Genomic DNA, 19570 nt, shown 5'->3' on the forward strand with positions numbered 1-19570 from the left:
GAAGGGAGCAAAACGCAGCCCTCCGGCAGTAGGTATATCAAAGATGTATGCTGAAGGTGAAGGACAGTTGTCGAGGGAGCGCACCGTAGTCCTCAGATGTCGTCTGAGTGAAGGAGAGTGATCACCAGCTATTGAGGGAGCAGAACGTAGTCCTCTGATGTTAGGAGGAGAGTTTGGACTGCATAACGCAGATGCTAGATGATGGAAGTGGGGGCCAGGATGCCAAATGCAGACTCCAGCAGCTCAGATGATGATGCCAGTTGTAGAGGAGGTTGTGAGTCAGAGTAGAAGCCACCAGGATGATCAAACGCAATGTGGAGAGCTTGGAGAAGATGACGCTAGCTGAGGATGATGCCAGATGGTTGGAGGCCCAAAACGCAAGGTGTAGGGCTCGTTGGGAAGACGCCAAGTGTGGGAAAGGCCTTTAAAGGCTTAAATGCAAGCGAGGAGTGCCTAGATGATGGAGAGAGATTGACGCCAATTGTAGAGGATGGTCGCCAGGGTGTATGAGCTGTGGCCAAGGTGTATGGGCTGTCACCAAGATGTGAGGATGACACCAGCAAATGATGAGGAAGAAGCCACCAACCACGAACCTCGATGTCCTCTTGTAAGGGGTGTGGGGGCAGTGGAGAGGCTGGAGAGAGTGTGGAGGGGTGTCTGATGACAGAAGAAGAGACGTGAATAATGAACAATCAATATATAGAATGTGGGAAGAGGTGGCCTATAAATAGGCATGCTCAGTCTAAGGTGGCGCCCCACTGATAAAGTGCCCAAAAATGAGGGCACCATCCCTTGTTGGGGCTATTAGTGCGAAACCCTAACTGAAGGTGATGAATTGAAGAAATGGTTTCTCAACACCCCCTCTCAAGCCCAAAAAGGGATGGAGAAAGAGGAGCGAAGAGATGCAATACTACATGCAGAAAAATGCTCATGCAGCAGGTGCCACTTGGACAGTGTCCCTCGTGGGGAAATTGTTCACTTGCCCAAGCGCTCTAGTACAAAGATGATGAAAACATGCATTTCATAGGAGGAATGTCGGACTTGCGTGGTGCCAAGAACCATAAGGATATACCCGTATTCGATCTCGAGAGGTGGCTCCATGCTGACCAAGTGACCAAGGCACGAAGAGAAGAGGAGGAAGAAGATGTAGAGGATCCCTAAGATCCAAGATTTCCAGCGGAAAGGGAACCTGCAATAAAGAATAGTAGATAGAGTGAACTTGAGAACCCAAAACTCAACCTTGGGAGAGAAGCCACTAGCTCCGTGCATCCATGCTGGAAGGAATACAGAGGCCTCGTTACCAAGTCACAGTTGAACCTTCGAGGTCCTGATCTAGATGGTACTTGAAGTTCTTGGGTATCAGTAGAAGAGATGACTGCTGGAAGACAGCCACCCCAAGAAAGTAGAGGATGGGTGAGGAATGTCATGTGGAGTAGGTTCCCCCTTTGAGGTGGGAGGTGGAGGGGGCCCCGCTGAAGTCGAAGAAGAAGTAGATGCCCCCTTTGAGGGCAAAGAAATAACATCCCCCTTTGAAGTAGATAGGGAATCCAAAAACTCATGGATCACGGACTTCGAAATGTCTGATGATGAAGGAAGTGTTGCCGGTCGTGCTGAAGTAGATAGGGAATCCAAAAACTCATGGATCACGGACTTCGAAATGTCTGATGATGAAGGAAGTGTTGCCGGTCGTGCCGAAGAAGGTATCTAGGGTGTCGAAGAGCTCCCAAAGATAGCCTCTCTAACCTGAGTAGTCGAGGGTGGGAAAGGGTGGGGCTCAGAATGAGCAAGAGGTGGGCAACAGTTGTTGTCTCTTAGTGGAGCGGACTGGGTAGTCGAAGAAGAGGAAGGAGTCAAGTAGCCACTATCTCTCGAAGGAGCGGATTGACGAGGAGACGGTATCAAACAATCACAGTCTCTTGATGGAGAGGACTGCAGAGTTGTAGGTCGTGGAAGCCATTGTACTTGAAAATAAGTGGGAGAAGACTGTCGTTGGCATTGTGACGATCTCCAGAAGGTCGTAGTGCCAATCGTTTCTCCATGTGCTCGAAAGGACTTGGTGCGCATTGAATGCGTCTTATTGCCTTGAGCAGAGTACTCTGATAGCCGATGCCGAACAATCTCTGTGGCCCAGAAAGGAGAGGTGGCACAAGGAGTGCTTGGTGGAAGAGGCATATACTCTAGGGGGGCGGGGATCAAAGTTCGAAGTCGGCAAGCAGTGGTGGTGTATTCGGTGATGCCACAATAGGAGCACCTAGTGGTATGTCCATCTGCCTATGGAGAAGTCATATCATGGGAGTGTCAACCTAGAAAAGGGTGGGAGAGGAGGAGAAGGATATCTCCCAATGATGTTGCGGAAGATGGGGGGTAGTCAGAAGAAGATGCCAAACCCGCAACTTGTCTCTGCCTTCTCTGATGTAGAGGATCTTTGAAGCTCTTTGAGCACCTCCAATGATGTTGCGGAAGATGGGGGGTAGTCAGAAGAAGATGCCAAACCCGCAACTTGTCTCTGCCTTCTCTGATGTAGAGGATCTTTGAAGCTCTTTGAGCACCTCCGGTTCTGATACCATGTCGAGAGAAAAACGACGTACCAAAGAGACAATAGGGTTTGCGGGGTGGAACAAAGAGTGTATACGGCAAACACTGAGAAAGAAAAGAAACTCTGAAGAACACAATGATAATGCACTGAATCATGCTATAATGAGAAAAGCTGATACAGTGGAGCCGAAGCTCAGAAGATAATTGCACTGTGTCCTGTTTGAATCAGGCGGCAGCACATGTAGGGTATTTGCACAGTGAAAAGGGAGTGAAACGCAGTCCTCCGGCAGTAGGAATATCAAAGATGTATGCTGAAGGTGAAGGATAGCTGTCGAGGAGTGGACCGCAGTTCTCAGATGCTGTCTGAGTGAAGGAGAGTGATCACCAGCTATCGATGGAGCAGAATGCAGTCCTCTGATGCCAGGAGGAGAGTCTGGGCTGCAAAATGCAGATGCTAAATGATGGAAGTGGGGGCCAGGATTCCAAATGCAGACTCCAGCAGCTCAGGTGATGAAGCCAGCTGTAGAGGAGGTCACGAGTCAGAGCAGAAGTCACCATGATGATCAAACGCAATGTGGAGAGCCTGGAGAAGATGATACCAGCTGAGGATGATGACGCCAGATGGCTGGAGGCCCAAAACACAAGGTGTAGGGCCTGTTGGGAAGACGTTAACTGTGGGGAATGCCTCCAAAGGCTGAAACGCAAGCAAGGAGTGCCTAGATGATGGAGAGAGATTGACGCCAATTGTAGAGGATGGTCGCCAGGGTGTATGAGCTCTGGCCAAGGTGTATGGGCTGTTGCCAAGATGTGAGGATGACTCCAGCAGATGATGAGGAAGAAGACACCAACCATGAACCTCGATGTCCTCCTGCAAGGGGTGTGGGGGCAGTGGAGAGGTTGGAGAGAGTGTGGAAGGGTATCTGATGACAGAAGAAGAGAGGTGAAGAATGAACAGTCAGTATATAGAATGTGGGAAGATGTGGCCTATGAATAGGCATGCTCAGTCTAGGGTAGTACCCCACTGATGTGGGCGCCCACTGATAAAGTGCCCAGAAATGACGGCGCCAGCCCTTTTTGGGGTTGTCAGTGCGAAACCCTAACTGAAGGTGATGAACTGAAGAAATGGTTTCTCAACAGTTTGGTCTTCCATGTGATATTAATGCTAAGTGGTGTGATCAGATCAATTGTGGAGGATTAGGCTTCCCTATAGGGGAAAGTGTTTATTTGGAGGCTCCTTACAGGGGTTCTCCCAACCAGCAATGCTGCTACACCTGCAAGGTCCCCTGTGGTAGTTGCATCTTTTGCACCATATGTGACAAGACTCTTGCTTGTGTCTTCATTTCTTACCTAGTGGCTAGATAGGTCTGGGGTTGCATTTCCAGAGTGTAGACTTACAGTAACACAACATCATACAATCATCCATTCCTGGGTTTTGGTCAAGTTGCCTTTCATGTGCTTTACAGCCAGGCCATCCCTGCCTCTTTCATTGTTTACATTGGACTGGTCTTTGGCATAGTTAGAGGATGCGTAATATATTCATTTTTGATTCGGCCTGAAGTATCTCTGGTCATGTGGGCTGCGTTTGAGGACTACCATTGTGGCAAGTGAGTTCCATGATCTCTACTGGTGTGGTCCTCAGAGAGGTGGCTGTCTGTGGTTGGAGATCATCCATTCCACCTGATTGTAACCCACTTCATGGCTTCCTTTTCTTGGCATACTGGTCTTCTGACTTCTTGTGTTGTTTTATACCTGTTTTTGACACCATCTGGTGGGTCATAAGGCCCTTTGTCAATATTTATGTACTTTATTTCAAAATCCTTAGAGAGAGAGAGAGAGAGAGAGAGAGAGAGAGAGGTGGGTTAATTCATTTCTTTGTTCTATTTCTTTCTGTCATTGAAGGCATACACAGCAAGTTTATTCAGTAAAAGACACTGAGAGTTTACTGGTGCTGGTAGCCACCCTTTCCTTAGATCGGCATCTTTTGTGCTTTGGCATATCAATACAGGATTGTCTCAGCTCCATTATCATGTCTTTCACTGAGGATGAATGGCCATCTAGTTGTGACAACATAGCAATCTCTATGACACGGTAATTCTAGATGATAAATATCAAATACGCCCTTTCATTTCCACAACCTGAACTTCTGGACAAGGACCTTTTGAACACGTTTAATTGTATTTGAGAAGATGAGACTTTAAAGATCTCTTCTCTTTTGGCAAATGATATGAACTGTTTCTGGTGAGGCCTCCTTTTGTAGTTATTTATTTGTATTTGTTGTGTGTGATGTTTTGCAGAGCTGATAGATCATTGGTTAACTGTTTGAGGCTAACACGCAGTCTGCACAGTACAGAAAGGCGGACAAAGGACCTGCAACGTAGTGTAGCACTTTACTTTCTTTCAAAAATCACAACTGAAAAGGTATGGCTTTCTCTCAATATGCAGTCTGCACTTTGAGACATAATGGATCTTCCAGGCTTTTCAAGCAAAAGTATGCAGGGATTTCCTGTATGCACCGTTACTCTTAAGTAAGCTGAAATAAATGCTGCAGAAGATTCAAGTGGCTTCCACACTTGAAAAATTTAGAAGGGTGGCATAGCCTATCTAGAGCCAAATTGGATGATCGCGTGCTACCCCTAACCATATCAGTCAGCAACTTTCTGAACTTTCAATTTGAATTCTTGAGGTGCATAAAGAACCTTGTAGAATAGGAGTTCTATATGAAAACAAAATTGAGTTTTTAATGTGAAAAAGTACAAGCTCAAAGCCACTTTCTTGTTCTGATGATTCTTCTCCACTCGTTTTTGTGATGAACCCTAGGTTGCAAGGGACCTTATTTGATTTCAGCACTTAAGATGCTACTTTTCACCTATTAGCATATGTTTAGTGCGTTTGGGGTTTTCATACTCAAATGTTGTATTTGAGACTTTGCTTCTATGGTGTAAGGGTCATGTTGCCTCCAAACACGAGCTCATCAAAGGAAAGTTCAGACAATCATGACCATGTACTCAACATCATTTAACAAAGTCCCCATTCATTGAAACCAGCTTATGAAGGGTCTGAAATCAAGACCTAGAATTCCTAAAGATAGTTTGGCTAATGAGCCACAAAATGAGCATAGTGAGGAAACTCATTCCAAGGGTCACCCATGCTGCACTCATCAACAAAGGCAAGGTTTTGGTTGCAATTTCCCATCGACCAACTAAGTGGGAAGCCTTTGGAGACTTTTGCGTGTCAATCTTGGGGCACTAGCCCAAGCTTTATGAACATAATCACCTTGGGTATTGTGCCAATATGAGTGACACACCGATCACTATAGTAGATATCCAGGTGATTGTTGAATTTTTCTCTTCAATATGATTAGCCATAAAGTATTTAAAATGAAAATTCTAATGATTACTTGCACATCCAAACTCCATTGTCATGCTTTGCCATGGCCATGGAGTGATAGCTTTTGTGGCCTCTTTTGCCATTGCAAGAGTGCAGAGGTTGCATGTTATTATCTTGACCTGCCATCAACTAGGAGCTATTGTAACTTGTATTTTAGTTCATATTTTGTGGCTTTGCAATGCACATTTGTTGGACTTATGCAACATTGTTGATCACAATGTTTTAAATCTTTATTATCGTTGATTATTGTCTCTAATGTTATGGATTATGGTTGAAATTGAAATAGGCTGTTAATAGGCCAATTTATAAATTATGTGTACATGCCATATGGCTGATCAATGATTTTGTGATTAAATTAACAAAGTCATTTCTATGCATTTTCAATTATTCATATCTCTAGATTCCAAGTGTAATTTTTTTCCTTGGTGTGTGTGTGCGTGCGCGCACACGCACCATTTCCTTTATTTCCGTTTCATGAATCTGGGCTTTCCCTCCATTTTGGGGGTTCCCGTTCCCATTTCCTTTGTTCCCGTTTCTTGACTCTAGGCGTTCCCCTTGTTCATGGTTCCCCATACCCTGTTCCTAGTAACTATGACCTAGATGCCCCGCTATCAAAGTACCATGTATGTTGTGTGTCAATAGCATTGAATGCAGAATTAGCCTTAGAAGTGTCATAACTACATGTCAAAAATGCATAATCCTCCTCGAGGAAGTTGGTTGTAGCATCACCATCCGAAGACCAAGTGGCCAATGTTTCTTGGACGGCTCGACTGGAGTCTTTCTTCTTCTTCTTGGCCAATCTTTTTTTGCATTCTTCAATGTAATGGCTTGGCTTTTTATAATAGTGGCATGTGGCATTTTCCTTTCTTTTTTCCTTTATCTGTATCACGGGTATATCTTTTTATAGTAGACTCTGGAAGAGAGTCCAGGGTGATGTTGATCATCTCATGATCGGTCAACACCTCATCAATATTCAGCAATTGCTCTCTCAACTCTTGAATATAAGTGAGGTGATCTGTCATAGCATCATCCTCATCCATGTGTGCATTGGCCAATTCTCTTCTCAAGTAAGAGGATCTAGCCGCATTACACGCTGCAAACATCTGCTTAAGGATATCCCAAGCTGCCTTTGAGGTCTTACATGACCAGATATGAGGTATAATTGCCCTCTTCACTAAACGAGCAATCAAAGATAAAGCTTGTGCATCCTTAGAATCTGATTGCTGGTCACAAAATCCCAAAGACCCTTTGCAACAAATAGAGTGCACACCATAGAACTCCACAAGGAGTAGTTGGTGCCATCTGATTTATCCTCTTGAATGAGGACACCCGAAATGTTGTGGTGGTCATTGTGACCTTGTTGAGCCATTGCTGCAATGCACAAATTGCAACAAAACACTTCCAAGCTGAAGTGCAAACATGAGTATTGAGATCCCAACACGGGATATGATTGCAAATACCAAAAACAGTCTAAAACTATCAAGTGCCTTGAAATGTGTGCAAAGGCTGTACAAAACAGTATTGAATCTGCAATACACAGCAATTCACTACTGTACCATTGCACTTGCCTTGGAATGCATGTCAAATACGAATTTGATGTTGAAAATCCCGAAATCTTTAGATTTTTTTTTTTGCCAAATATTAACCAAACAGGAATTGAATGTTGTTGCTGCACCTGTTTGCTGCCTTCGGATGCATGCCAAGCAAAATTCCCAAATTTTGTCAACAAAATTTTGACAAATAGAATAGATTTCATACTTACAGCCTTGAATTTGGTGTAATGTTGCCTCCGGATGTGCCCATAGCAACCAGCAACTGGACTTCACCTCCGGGTGTGTGCAACACCCAAAAATTAGAAAAGCCCCAAATTTCTTGCACCAATTTGGAAGAAATTGCATAATATTGGCAATTTTGGTGGAGATATGTGCACGAGAGCTCAATTAGGCAAAAGCCCCAAATTTCTAGATGTTGATTTCCTCCTTGGGAAGCATATTGGTGGATTCTGAAGTGTTGACAATTGCTGGACATATTTACAATGGTGGGCTGAGGCGGGCGTGTTGTCCAGGACAGAGGTAGCGGCAACAAATTGGGGGTGTTGCTGTGGCTGAGGTGGTGGCACAAGTAGGAGGTGTAGCAGGGTAGAATGGTGGGAGTAGCAAGGGTTGGTGGTGGTGTTGTAGACAACGCAAGCGACGGCGGCGCAGGTGGTGGTAGGGACATGCGTTGTCAGGGCATTGCAAGCAGTGCAGCCGAGTGGTGTTGCAGGAGCAATGGCCATTGGGCAAGGAGCTAGCAGAGCCGGCTGGTGGTGGTAGCAGATTGGCTAGGCAACTAACAAGATGATGGGGTGGCAAAGGCTTAGCTGGAGAGCTCACAACAGTTTCACCTGCTTTATGATACCAAGTCGAGATGGTAGCGGTTTGGAGCTCGAGGGGTCATGATGATCGAACACTCTGATACCAAATGTAGAAAAGAACAGCTAGCTATGGAGAAGAGAGAAACCATAGAGTGAATAGTAGATTGTAGATAGTGTGAGAGCCGAACGAGAGTGTACTTACTAAACTGATAAGATAGGTGGAAAGTACAACTAAGGTTTGCCTAACCACACTTTCACCAACTAACTAGAGTTAGGTTTATTTACTCTAGAGCCTAGTGCCACTATTTTAATGTCCGAAGACACTAGGTGTACATACCCTAAATTGACACTTTAATAAGTGTCCACATTGCATAAGCTACATTGTGCATTGCTCAGAATTGGCAAATTCTAACACCTTGGTAGTACAATAGATGGGACAATGAGTGGAGACAATCTATTTCAAAATACTCTGCAAATTGTTCGGCCTTTTTGACATGATAAGATATAGACAAAGAGGGTGCCACAATACTTGAGAAAATCTCCATTTTGTGATCTTTTTCTAAACTCAATGTGAGACAAAGTATGGCAAGCTATGAAGCTAACATTCTCCTTTGAGAGAGAGGGCCCAATAGCCATGTTTGTTGCTTCACTATCCCCTATCACTTGAACAACATCTTGGGCATCAACATTACGGATGGCTTTTGACCAAACTTGACATAGCTAGTCTAGACTCAATTTTGTGCTTAACCATCATGGGAAGTGAAAATTTTAATGAGCATAGGCAAGAACTACATGAATGTAACAAAAGTGACCATCAGCCCACTCATTTGCAATGATAGTGACACTGTTTCTTAGAACCAGACTCGGTTTCCTTGCATGTGAACCTTGTCTCTTCCTTCTAGTCCAAGGATCCAATAATTCAGCACATTTTTTGATATTTGGGAAGCTGAACAAAAGCCCTGCATAAAAAAGCCAATCAAACCTGTTAGCTGCACTGACCAACTCTGTTCTAAATTAGCCCTCTCTCGCTCACGAGATTGAGAAATAGTCACATGCATATGCTGATCCATTGGCTGTCCACCCAAAGCATCATCAACATGCTGTGTTTCCTCTTGCTTGGATGATTTCAGAATTTCCTACAAATCATAACTTTGAGACATTTTTGCTGAAATACATTGCTGAAATTTGATTTAATTGCTTGCATTAGATACAACCACACACACACCTCCATTAAAAAGAGGGTGTGGTCCTGGCAAGAGAACTAGGAAACTGTCCTTTACACTAGCAAAGTGTGGTGACTAACTTGTACAACCGCATGCTCACCTTATTAAAGAAGATGGTGTGCTCATGGCAAGAGAACCATAAAACCGTCCTTCACACTAGCAAAGGGCAGCAATTAACTTAACTTGTCAAGCATTTTCACAAATTCAGTTATAGAGTACTTCACACATTGGGAGCTAGAATGCTCTTGCTCAGAGGCAAAAGATATAGCTTGGCCCAAAAGCTTGGTATTCCTTGCGGTATTTATTTAAGATTACTAGAGCGGTTCAAACTAGCTACATAGTAGCTGATTCTACTTTAAATCCCTAAGTTTCAGCGAATGGTAGTTACTAACCAACAACTTGCTCTTATACTTGGTCTTCTGTCATGAGGACATGTATTTTTGAAACCTCACATAACATGTGGATTAATTTTTAATCACATGGTTAAGTAAATGTTGCACATGTGAGGTGTAATTGGGGTTAGAGTAAATTTATGAGCTCAGGACCCAAGGAAATCACAGGATGCCTGTGACATTAATGTGACATTAAAAGTGATATTTAATGTCATGTTAAGGTCATAAATATGGAATGTGACATTAAAAGTGACATTTAATGTGACATCAAGGTAAATCTAGGGGAACATGCACGAGAATGACCGTCCGAGCTCTTGGGCGCCCGAACGGGGTTAAGGGGAGCCTAGAGAGTAAGAGAGTAAGAGAGTCCAAGAATAGTAGGACTCCAGAGAAGTGGACGGCTGGCAAAGGAATACGAGTGAGAGGTGCCAGCACTTATCTAGGCGTGGTTGGGAGGAGAAGAATCACTGGTGCTCAGAGGTTTTCATCATTTTTTCCTGTCTTTCCCGAAGTCATCTTTCATTGGTATCAGAGCCTATGGTTCAACGGCCAGATCCGTCGTTCGTCAGATCGTCAGTAGTCCGCCAGGTCGTCAGTCGCCCGCCAAGTCGTCAGCCCTTCGCAAGGTCGTGTGAGTATCTGGCACCGTGAAAACTCGACGGGCCGTGAAGAAAAAAAAAGTGAGACGTGCCACGTCACATAAATGTGATACGTTACGGGCAGGAAAAAGGTTCAGACGAAACGACTAGGCGTGGGGTTGCGAGGACCAGGCGTGGGGTCGCGAGGAAACGGGACACGACTGCAGTAGACGGAGGCGAAATGTGAAACGTGACACGATTGTTGTCACGACTGCTGTGAGATGGACATGACACGACTGTTGTCACGACTGCTGTGAGAGGGACAGAAGAATGTCATACACGACTGAAGTCAGGAAATTGAATTTCCAGCATGACTGCTTTACTGCTCTAGTCTGGGAAGATAAAATTTGTTCATTACTCTTCGGGCTTCTTTCCAAATCAGCAACCACCGCCTGCCATTAAAAATCAGGGAAGTACTTTACTTTGTATGCAAATTTCTTATTTTTGCTTTCCAATTCCAGTGTATTAATGGCAGAAAAAGGGAAAGAAAGGGTAATGGAAAGCTCTAGTTCTGGGGACCAACCTATGGTAGATCCCCATGAACCAGAAATACAAGAATAACAATGGGAAGAATTTTTTGCTACGCGAGAGCAATTCGATGATCTTGCTGCTCGTGTGCAAACTCAGGGGGTTCAAATGGAATTTTTAACTCAAACACTTACTGAAATAAAATCTCAATTAACTTTATTGTTGGAAAGAGATAAAAATAAGATAGAAATCTCAGATGTCCCATCTTCATCGAAAGATTTAGATGTGACTATGCGAGATCTTAAGGAATCCCAACCTTACCATAAATTGAGGGATAATCCAGTTCTAAAGGATATGAAACCACCTCAATTTTACGGGGAGGAAAAAGATAGGAATAAAGACACAATCTTTAATTTCCTCCAAAAATGGGAAGATTTACATAAATTAAAAAATACCCCACCACATCTCCAAGCACTGGAGGCTAGTTTAACTTTGGGGCCCAAAGCATATAAGTGGTGGCGAACTTTAAAGGAGGCGAATAACATACCTGAAACCTGGGCTCAATTTGAATTTTTCTTTTTGAAAGAATTTCTTCCTGAAAATGAAATGGAAAGAAATTGGGAAGATTGGGATTATGTCAGACAAAAGGGAAGACCCCTGCTGACATATTTGGAGGAATATCGTGAGATAATCCTCAAACTGGAAGGAATAGATGAATTCCAAAAAACAAGAGGATTCATTAGGAGACTAGATAAAGCCTGTAGAAAGGAAGTAAAATGGAGTTTATCTAAGACGCTGGAAGAGGCAATTAAATTTGCATTAATTTATGAAGATAGTATGTGTCCAGGTACACTCACTAGTCTCACTGATACGGAGCCCAAGTCTAAGGAATTGGAAACCTCAAAATTTGTGGGAAAATTTAAAAGGAAAATGCCATTTTTTAAGGGTAAAAAACAACCTTTTGAAAAGAAACCATATATGAGGCCAAAGTTAAGTCCTGATGACTTTGATAAGGCCAAAAAAGAAAAGTTGTATTTCAATTGCCTATCCCCTAACCATGCTGCTTGGAATTGCCCTCAAAAGAAAAAGGGGGAAGACAAAGGAAAGGATAAGGACAAGGGCAAGGGAAAAAAACAAATCCATGTAGTGCAGACCTTAGAATTAAAGGGCCATGAAAAGTATAAATCTTTAGAGGTCTTGCACATGGACATACAACATAAGTGTTGTATGTCAACTTCTATGTGGCAGCTTACTTTTGGGCTACATGATTTACTTAGAGTACATGGATTGATAGCTGGAAAAAGGGTTAGAGTCATGATTGATGACTCTGCCACTCATAATTTTATAAATTATGCACTTGTCAAAAAATTGAAACTTCCCCAACAAAACAGTGAGCATCAATATGTTGTTTGTATGATGCAAGGCCAAGACAATAAAATATGGGATACAATGGTATCCGATTTGGAAATTGAGATTCAAGGATATAAAGATAAGCTTGATTTCCAAATAATGAACATGGAAAGAGCTGATATTGCTCTAGGGAGGGAGTGACTATGGGGATTGGAACCATCCTTAAAACGTAGCTATCACCATAATACACTGGAATTTGAAAGGGATGGTAAGACTTTTGTCATTCAAGGTGAACATGAAGTATCTGATAATCCTTTGCTGTGTTCTACTGAAGTTCAGAAGCTGCTAAAGAAGGAAGTTTGTGAGGTATATATGCTATGGTATCTTCTTGTACATAATACTTTTACTTTCTGTAATATAAAGCAACAATTTTCTTATGTTTGTGAGTTGAATGTTAATAATGAATTGAATAGTTTGTTAGATGATTTTAAAGATGTGTTTCCTTCTGATTTACCAAGTGGCCTTCCACCAGATAGGGGTGATATAAATCACCCAATTGATATAAATAAGGATACACACTCAATTTCAAAACCACCGTTTAGGTTAAGTGAAACACAGCATCAAGAAGTTGAAAGACAAATTAAGGATTACCTGGATAAAGGGTTTATTCAACCCAGTAATTTACCTTGGGCTTCACCAATTTTATTGGTAAAGAAAAAAGATGGTTCTATGCGACTTTGTGTTGACTATAGAGCACTTAATAAAATAACAGTGAAGAATAAATTTCCTATGCCCAGAATGGAAGATCTTTTTGATCAATTGCAAGGGGCAAAATTCTTCACAAAGATAGATTTAAGATCAGGCTATCACCAAATAAGAATTAAGGCATAAGATGTTTCCAAGACGGCATTTCGTACTAGATACGGGCATTATGATTTTTTAGTGATGCCTTTTGGCCTCACTAATGCACCAGCTACCTTTATGAAGCTGATGAATAGTGTTTTACGGCCCTATCTAGGACATTTTGTAGTAGTCTTTTTGGATGATATCTTGATCTTTAGTAAATCAAGAGACGAACATTTGGAACACTTACAATTAGTATTCCAACTGTTAAGAACACATTCCCTTTATGCGAAGAAAACTAAATGTGAATTCTTTCACAAGAGGTCAAATATCTGGGGCATATTATCTCGAAAGAGGGAATCAACATGGATCCAGAAAAAGTAAGGGCAATTATTGAATGGCCACCTCCAAGGAACCTGGAAGAGCTGCAGATCTTCCTAGGTTTATCTGGATTTTATCGTAGATTCATTCGAGATTATGCCAAAATAGCTGTTCCAATGACAGACCAACTTAAAGGGAAAGGGAAAAGTTTTAATTGGGGAACAGACCAAAATGAAAGTTTTCAATAACTTAAGGTAGCTATTGCTACAGCTCCAGTACTATTAATAGTGGATCCCAACAAACCATTTGTGGTTGAAGCTGATGCCAGTGATAAGGTAATAGGCGCGGTCTTGTTACAAAAAGGTCGACCAGTTGCTTTTGAAAGCAAGAAATTAGACCGTGCAAAACAGAATTATTCTGTTTATGAGAGGGAGCTATATGTAATAGTATATGCAATGAAGAAATGGAGGCACTATTTGTATGGTGCCAAACTTTTGATTTTATCGGATCATGAAAGCATTAGGTGGCTTAATGATCAACCGGATTTACACGGGCGTAAAGCCAGATGGGCCGAACTCCTCCAAGAGTTCAACTATGAGATAAGATATAGAAAAGGAAAGTATAATATAGTAGCTGATGTACTCAGCAGAATGCCCATCATTAATGAATTGAGTTTTACTCAGTTCACTTCCAACTTGCTTGAATCTTTAAAAGGAAAATCCCAGGTTGATCCGGCATATTCCAACATATGGGAAGCAATAAAAAATGGGGATCCAAATGAAAGTGCTTCTATTGAGGAAGGAATATCTGAGGATGTTCAACAAGGAAATGGAGCATCAGGGGTTGCTCAAACTGGATTCAAGTGGAAGAATTTTACCATTGATAATGGTTATTTACTCTACAAGGGTAGGGTATGTGTCCTGAAAGATACAGAAATAAGGCGCCAGATACTCTTTGAGTGTCATGATACCCCTAGTGTGGGACATCCAGGAGTTAATAAGACTTATAGTCTTATTAAAAGGCAGTTCTATTGGCCTGGAATGAATAAGGACGTCCTTGACTATGTGATCAAATGTAATAAATGCCAGGCTAATAAAGCTGAAAGATTAAAAATGGGAGGACTTCTCCATCCATTAGAAATTCCTTCGGGAAAATGAGAGAGTATCTCCATGGACTTTATTGTTGCTTTACCTAGAACACAGAGGGGGCACGACTTCGTGTGGGTAACTGTGGATAGGTTAACCAAAATGGCTAGGTTTATTCCAACTTCAACTGATGTTAAAACACCAGAATTGGCTAGATTGTTCGTAGAGAACATATACCGATTGTATGGCCTTCCGGCAAATATAGTTTCTGATCGAGATAGAAAATTTGATAGCCATTTTTGGCGTGCGGTATTTAGGAAATTGGATACTAAACTTAGCATGAGTATGGCGGATCATCCGCAAACAGATGGGCAAACTGAAAGGGTTAACCAAATTCTTGAAGATATGCTTAGGGCATATGTAAGTAAAAGGCAAACTAATTGGGAAGAGTATTTACCGATAGCAGAGTTTGGATATAACAGTGCCAAGCACTCTTCCACTGGATATAGTCCATTTATGTTAATGTATGGGTTTCAGCCCAGAGCTCCTTTTGCAGTAGGACTGCATAAGGAAAAGGTTCAGGCAGCTAAAGACTTTTTGGAGGATATGAATAGTATGTTAAAATTTGCTCAAGAAAATATTAAAAAAGCTCAAAATCGAGCTAGAGCATATGCAGATCCTCACCGAAGAGACATCTCCTTTGAAGAAGGAGAATTGGTCTATCTTAAGGTGCCTGAACAAACTAAAACTATGAAAAAGGGACAATGTCCAAAGCTTTCACCAAGGTATTGTGGTCCTTTCATAATACTTAAAAGGGTGGGAGAATTGGCTTACAAGCTCCAACTACTTGTCGGTAGTAAAATACATCCAGTTTTTCATGTAAGTAAATTAAGAAAGAAGCTGGGTGATTTGGATAATCTAATCTTAAATGATGTTATTGAGAAGCTTTTCTATGACCAATCTAATCCACATGAACCAGAAAAAATATTAAATGTTCGTAATCGACGAACAAGGAATACTATTTATCAGGAATGTTTGGTTAAGTGGAAAGATTGTTCAGAAGAAAGTTCAACATGGGAGCGAGTAAGTACTTTAAAGAAAAGGTTTCCCGATTTACAGTTAGACCTTCCAAGTATCGTTTTCGAGGACGAAACCGATTCTTAAGGGGAAGGAAATGTGACATTAAAAGTGATATTTAATGTCACGTTAAGGTCATAAATATGAAATGTGACATTAAAAGTGACATTTAATGTGACATTAAGGTAAATCTAGGGGAATATGCACGAGAATGACCGTCCGGGCTCTTGGGCGCCCGAACGGGGTTAAGGGGAGTTTAGAGAGTAAGAGAGTCCAAGAATAGTAGGACTCCAGAGAAGTGGACGACTGGCAAAGGAATACGAGTGAGAGGTGCCAGCACTTATCTAGGCGTGGTTGGGAGGAGAAGAATCATTGGTGCTCAGAGGTTTTCATCATTTTTTCCTGTCTTTCCCGAAGTCATCTTTCAATGCCAAAGGCAAAAGTTGCTATAAGTTATGCCACACATGTACTTGGTGGTATCTAGTGTCAGTTGTTGGCCTAGGTCATTTATTTGGACATAAATGTCAATCGGTGACACTAAAGCAATGGCGTTTAATGGTACATAATGCCAATTTGATGGTCAAAGATGGCAAAGAGACACTTGGGAATGGAAGTTGCCTAGCCAATTTAATTATTGGCTAGTTAGATTATTTTTTTGGGCATCGAAATAGTTATTAGATTCATTTTCAATATTTAAAGACTGAAAATTAATATTTAATTATGGATAATGTTGAAAAAATCATTTGGGAAGGTTGTTACTTGTTATAAATGCCCATGCAAGATTGAAAAACGTCTTTAGAGATTGGAGAGAGGCATTTTTAGTGCATTCAGCCTACAAGAGAGAGGGAGGAGGTGTTGCTGGTTTGATCTGCAGCCATTGGAGGACCTTCTGAGGTAGCCAAGAGCAGGAGAAGACTAGTCAATAGTAGGTGATAGCATCTACAGGTTGTTGAGACAGGGCAACAGTAGTAAATGACTGATTTTCTTTAGTTCGTCAGGAAGAATGTTTGAATTTTGTCTCTCCTTAGCATTCTGTCTCATCTCTCAATCTTACTACAGCCTTGCTCGGAAGATTACAACATTGAGATCACCAGAGGTTGATAAACTTCAGATTGCTTTGCTGTAAATCTTAATTTGCAGCAGAAATTAGGGTTTAGCAGTAGCTTTGGGAAGTGTGCCAGAAATTGGAAGCTCCAAGACTTGGATTCAACAGGCTTGAAGTTGTTTTCAGTCAAATTCAAGTGCTGAATTTTGGGCATTTTCCATCTCTACCAAAGCAGATAAAGGCCAATCGATTGCCCGAATTAAGGGGCAAATCAGATTGAAGACTTGCTGGTCATTTTCGACAGCAAGGGGAGTTGGAATACCGAAAGGGATTGGGAAAATTCCATCGTATATCAATTTCTTCTTCAAATAAGTTAAGGAAATACTGAAACGGGTGCTAGTTTTGGGGCCAATAGGGTGTCCATTCTCCAAGATTATAAGTTGATTTACATTTCTCAAATTTGTAATAAATGTTGCTACTGTAACCAGGTTGTAATTAGGGGATTACCACCCATCCATGGAAGGAAGGGTGGTTTCGTCTTCACAGATTTGTCTAACCTTGGTTGCTCTCTTAATTGTAAATTGCTCTCACCAACTGCTATTAACACTCTCGAGAACTGATTAGATCTCCCATGCAAAATTTCTACATGATCTCCTCTAAAAGCACTTATACGCAGCCCAAGACCACTGGCAACAACAAACCCTGTGATCTGTAGAGAAAGAGACTAGAGTGTATGTGTTGCACACAGCCTGCACAATGTCTTTTTGTATGCCTTACCACAGGGTGTAGCTTGCTTTACCAGGTGCAGTATGTTTCTGTTGGTTGATGAAAATAGCATTGGCGAAGGCTTTCTGGAACGAACAAAGAGTAGAGCATATTTGCTGTTGCTCATACAACATGGGAATGCTTGATCCTAATATTATCAACAAAGTCTGGGATTTCCTTTAATTTTCTGGAGTCTTGACTCTGGAGAAGTCTGCTGTTCATCCCAAATATCTCTACTTCATGAAAAAATAACAGAAAACCCTTTATTTCTCATGAGTGCTATTTACTGTGTGTTTTTAAGCTGTGATCTATGTATTTCTGCCTGGTGTACCTTTGTTTTTCATATAAAGATGAATATTTTCTGCAGGTGGTTGGTGGTAGTGTCTGGGAGCTACTCTCGATATTCCAAAAAGTTGATCTCAAGAAAGGTGTCGATTTTGTCAGTTTGTATCATCAGTTGTCTCTGGCAGATATCTGGCTGTGGTCGAATTCCCTTCTGAAGTTTGGTTCCCCAGAACTGGAGTCCTGGCTTCTCTTTTTAAAGTCCTGCTCTTATCAGATTTCCAGTACAGACTGGAAACCATATGCCTCAAAAGTAAGCATTGACTACTTTTATGTAATTAATTTTGTGGCTTTTTTTGGGGGTGGGGGAGAGTAAATCTGTTGTTTGTTTTTTGTTGTTTTTATATTGCTTGGAATTTCAACATTTTCCTACTGGTCTAACTGCAGTTTAATGATGCCTTATAAATCAGAAAAGGCCACCTTGGGTTGGAATTTCAAAATTTCTTTCGTACTGGGCTAATTGCAGTTTAATAAGGCCTTACTGATAAATGGCCAGGTACGCAATCGGGCTGCTTATCTTCTGCAGGTGTATCAAGGCAGTCGTGAGGATGGAGACTACGAGGATTCATAGGAACTGAGCTGTTGATGTTTCTTGTGCATGATATCCTGACATTGTGCGAACACAGGAAGATGTTAATTGAGCTGTACAGCTTGATAAATCTCCCAGCATGGAGGTTTTCAGATCAATAGCATCTTCTAATGATGCTGGTACAAATTGCAATGTCTTTTCGGCAAAAATTCCATCCAACACAGCCTTGGGTGAAGAGGCCAATGCAGGTTATGCAGGTGAAGTTACTGGCACACTCAAAGTTTGGAATGCTTGCTGTGGAGGAAGTTAGCTTGTAGATATTCTGGTGTTGTTAAAATTGAGTCTGTGTATACATCGAGCACTAATTCTTTGAAGAGAGAATGGGGCATAAGCTTTCCCTATACAGAGACGTGTTGATTCTGTACGCTTCATGAAACATCACTCCATTGATTACAATGGTATGCAAGAACACTCGAGTCTTTTGGACCACTGTATCTGGTACCATTTTCACAGCTATTTCCAAATCCATGTCTGCCTTATGGTTATCCTTGAGATGAATTCTCTTTTTCTTTTTTTTGGTGTTTTTGGGTTTTTCTTTTCTTTTTATTGGGGTGGGGGGTGCTTTATAGTTATCCTTGAGATGAATTCTGATCATGTAACTATATGGCCAACTTTTGTTACAATGATATTAAATAACAGATGAGTTTCATCCTTGCCTTGATTTTCTCTCAGTTCTTTGTAATGTAATCAGTGATTTTCGACTTTGTAAGGAGTAGCCCATCCCTCTACATGGCAATTCTGCAAATTTGAGGCAAAACTAGCAGTGTTCATATGTAATCATGTCAGATTTTTTCATAAATTAACTTTCTACAGGAGATACCTGTGGTGAGAAAGTGGATCAAAAGATTTTGCATATCCACGTTCATGGCATGCATTTTTGAGCAGGCTCATTTCTAGATTAGAATAAGAGGCATGAAGAAAACATGAAGAGAATAGCTGTTTTATTATCTCTGAATTTAGGAGGTGACCTTATATTCTGCATCTTTATAATGAAGAATGGCTCTGTCTCCTCTGTTTTAATATAAATAAATGCAGGTGTGTTTGATTATGACATGTTCATTGAGTATAAGGAGATGAATGAACAAGATGAACAAATTGCAGTGGTTGCCAAAGGACGTAGGTGCGCACACGCACATGCAGAGAGAGAGAGAGAG

General features: G+C 41.6%; 1 protein-coding gene across 4 annotated transcripts in view; it reads left to right on the plus strand.

Moving 5' to 3' along the window:
- The window catches only part of LOC148028135 (actin protein 2/3 complex subunit-like protein), a 65162-nt gene extending 46042 nt beyond the window's left edge, over positions 1 to 19120 (plus strand). For 2 of the 4 annotated variants that reach the window (XM_087689813.1, XM_087689812.1), the window contains exons 9-12: positions 4435 to 4623; positions 4830 to 4953; positions 17853 to 18080; positions 18324 to 19120. In XM_087689813.1, the coding sequence (XP_087545939.1) occupies positions 4435 to 4623; positions 4830 to 4953; positions 17853 to 18080; positions 18324 to 18398 (616 nt within the window). In that variant the 3' untranslated portion in view covers positions 18399 to 19120. The remainder of the gene's footprint in view (positions 1 to 4434; positions 4624 to 4829; positions 4954 to 17852; positions 18081 to 18323) is intronic. The other 2 variants (XM_087689814.1, XM_087689815.1) reach the window with 2 other exon arrangements.
- Positions 19121 to 19570: the final 450 nt, after the last annotated feature.

This window comes from Lygodium microphyllum, chromosome 12 (assembly GCF_053477565.2).
Source record: "Lygodium microphyllum isolate KBCC chromosome 12, Lygodium_microphyllum_v1.1.10, whole genome shotgun sequence".
NCBI classification, from domain to species: Eukaryota; Viridiplantae; Streptophyta; class Polypodiopsida; order Schizaeales; family Lygodiaceae; genus Lygodium; species Lygodium microphyllum.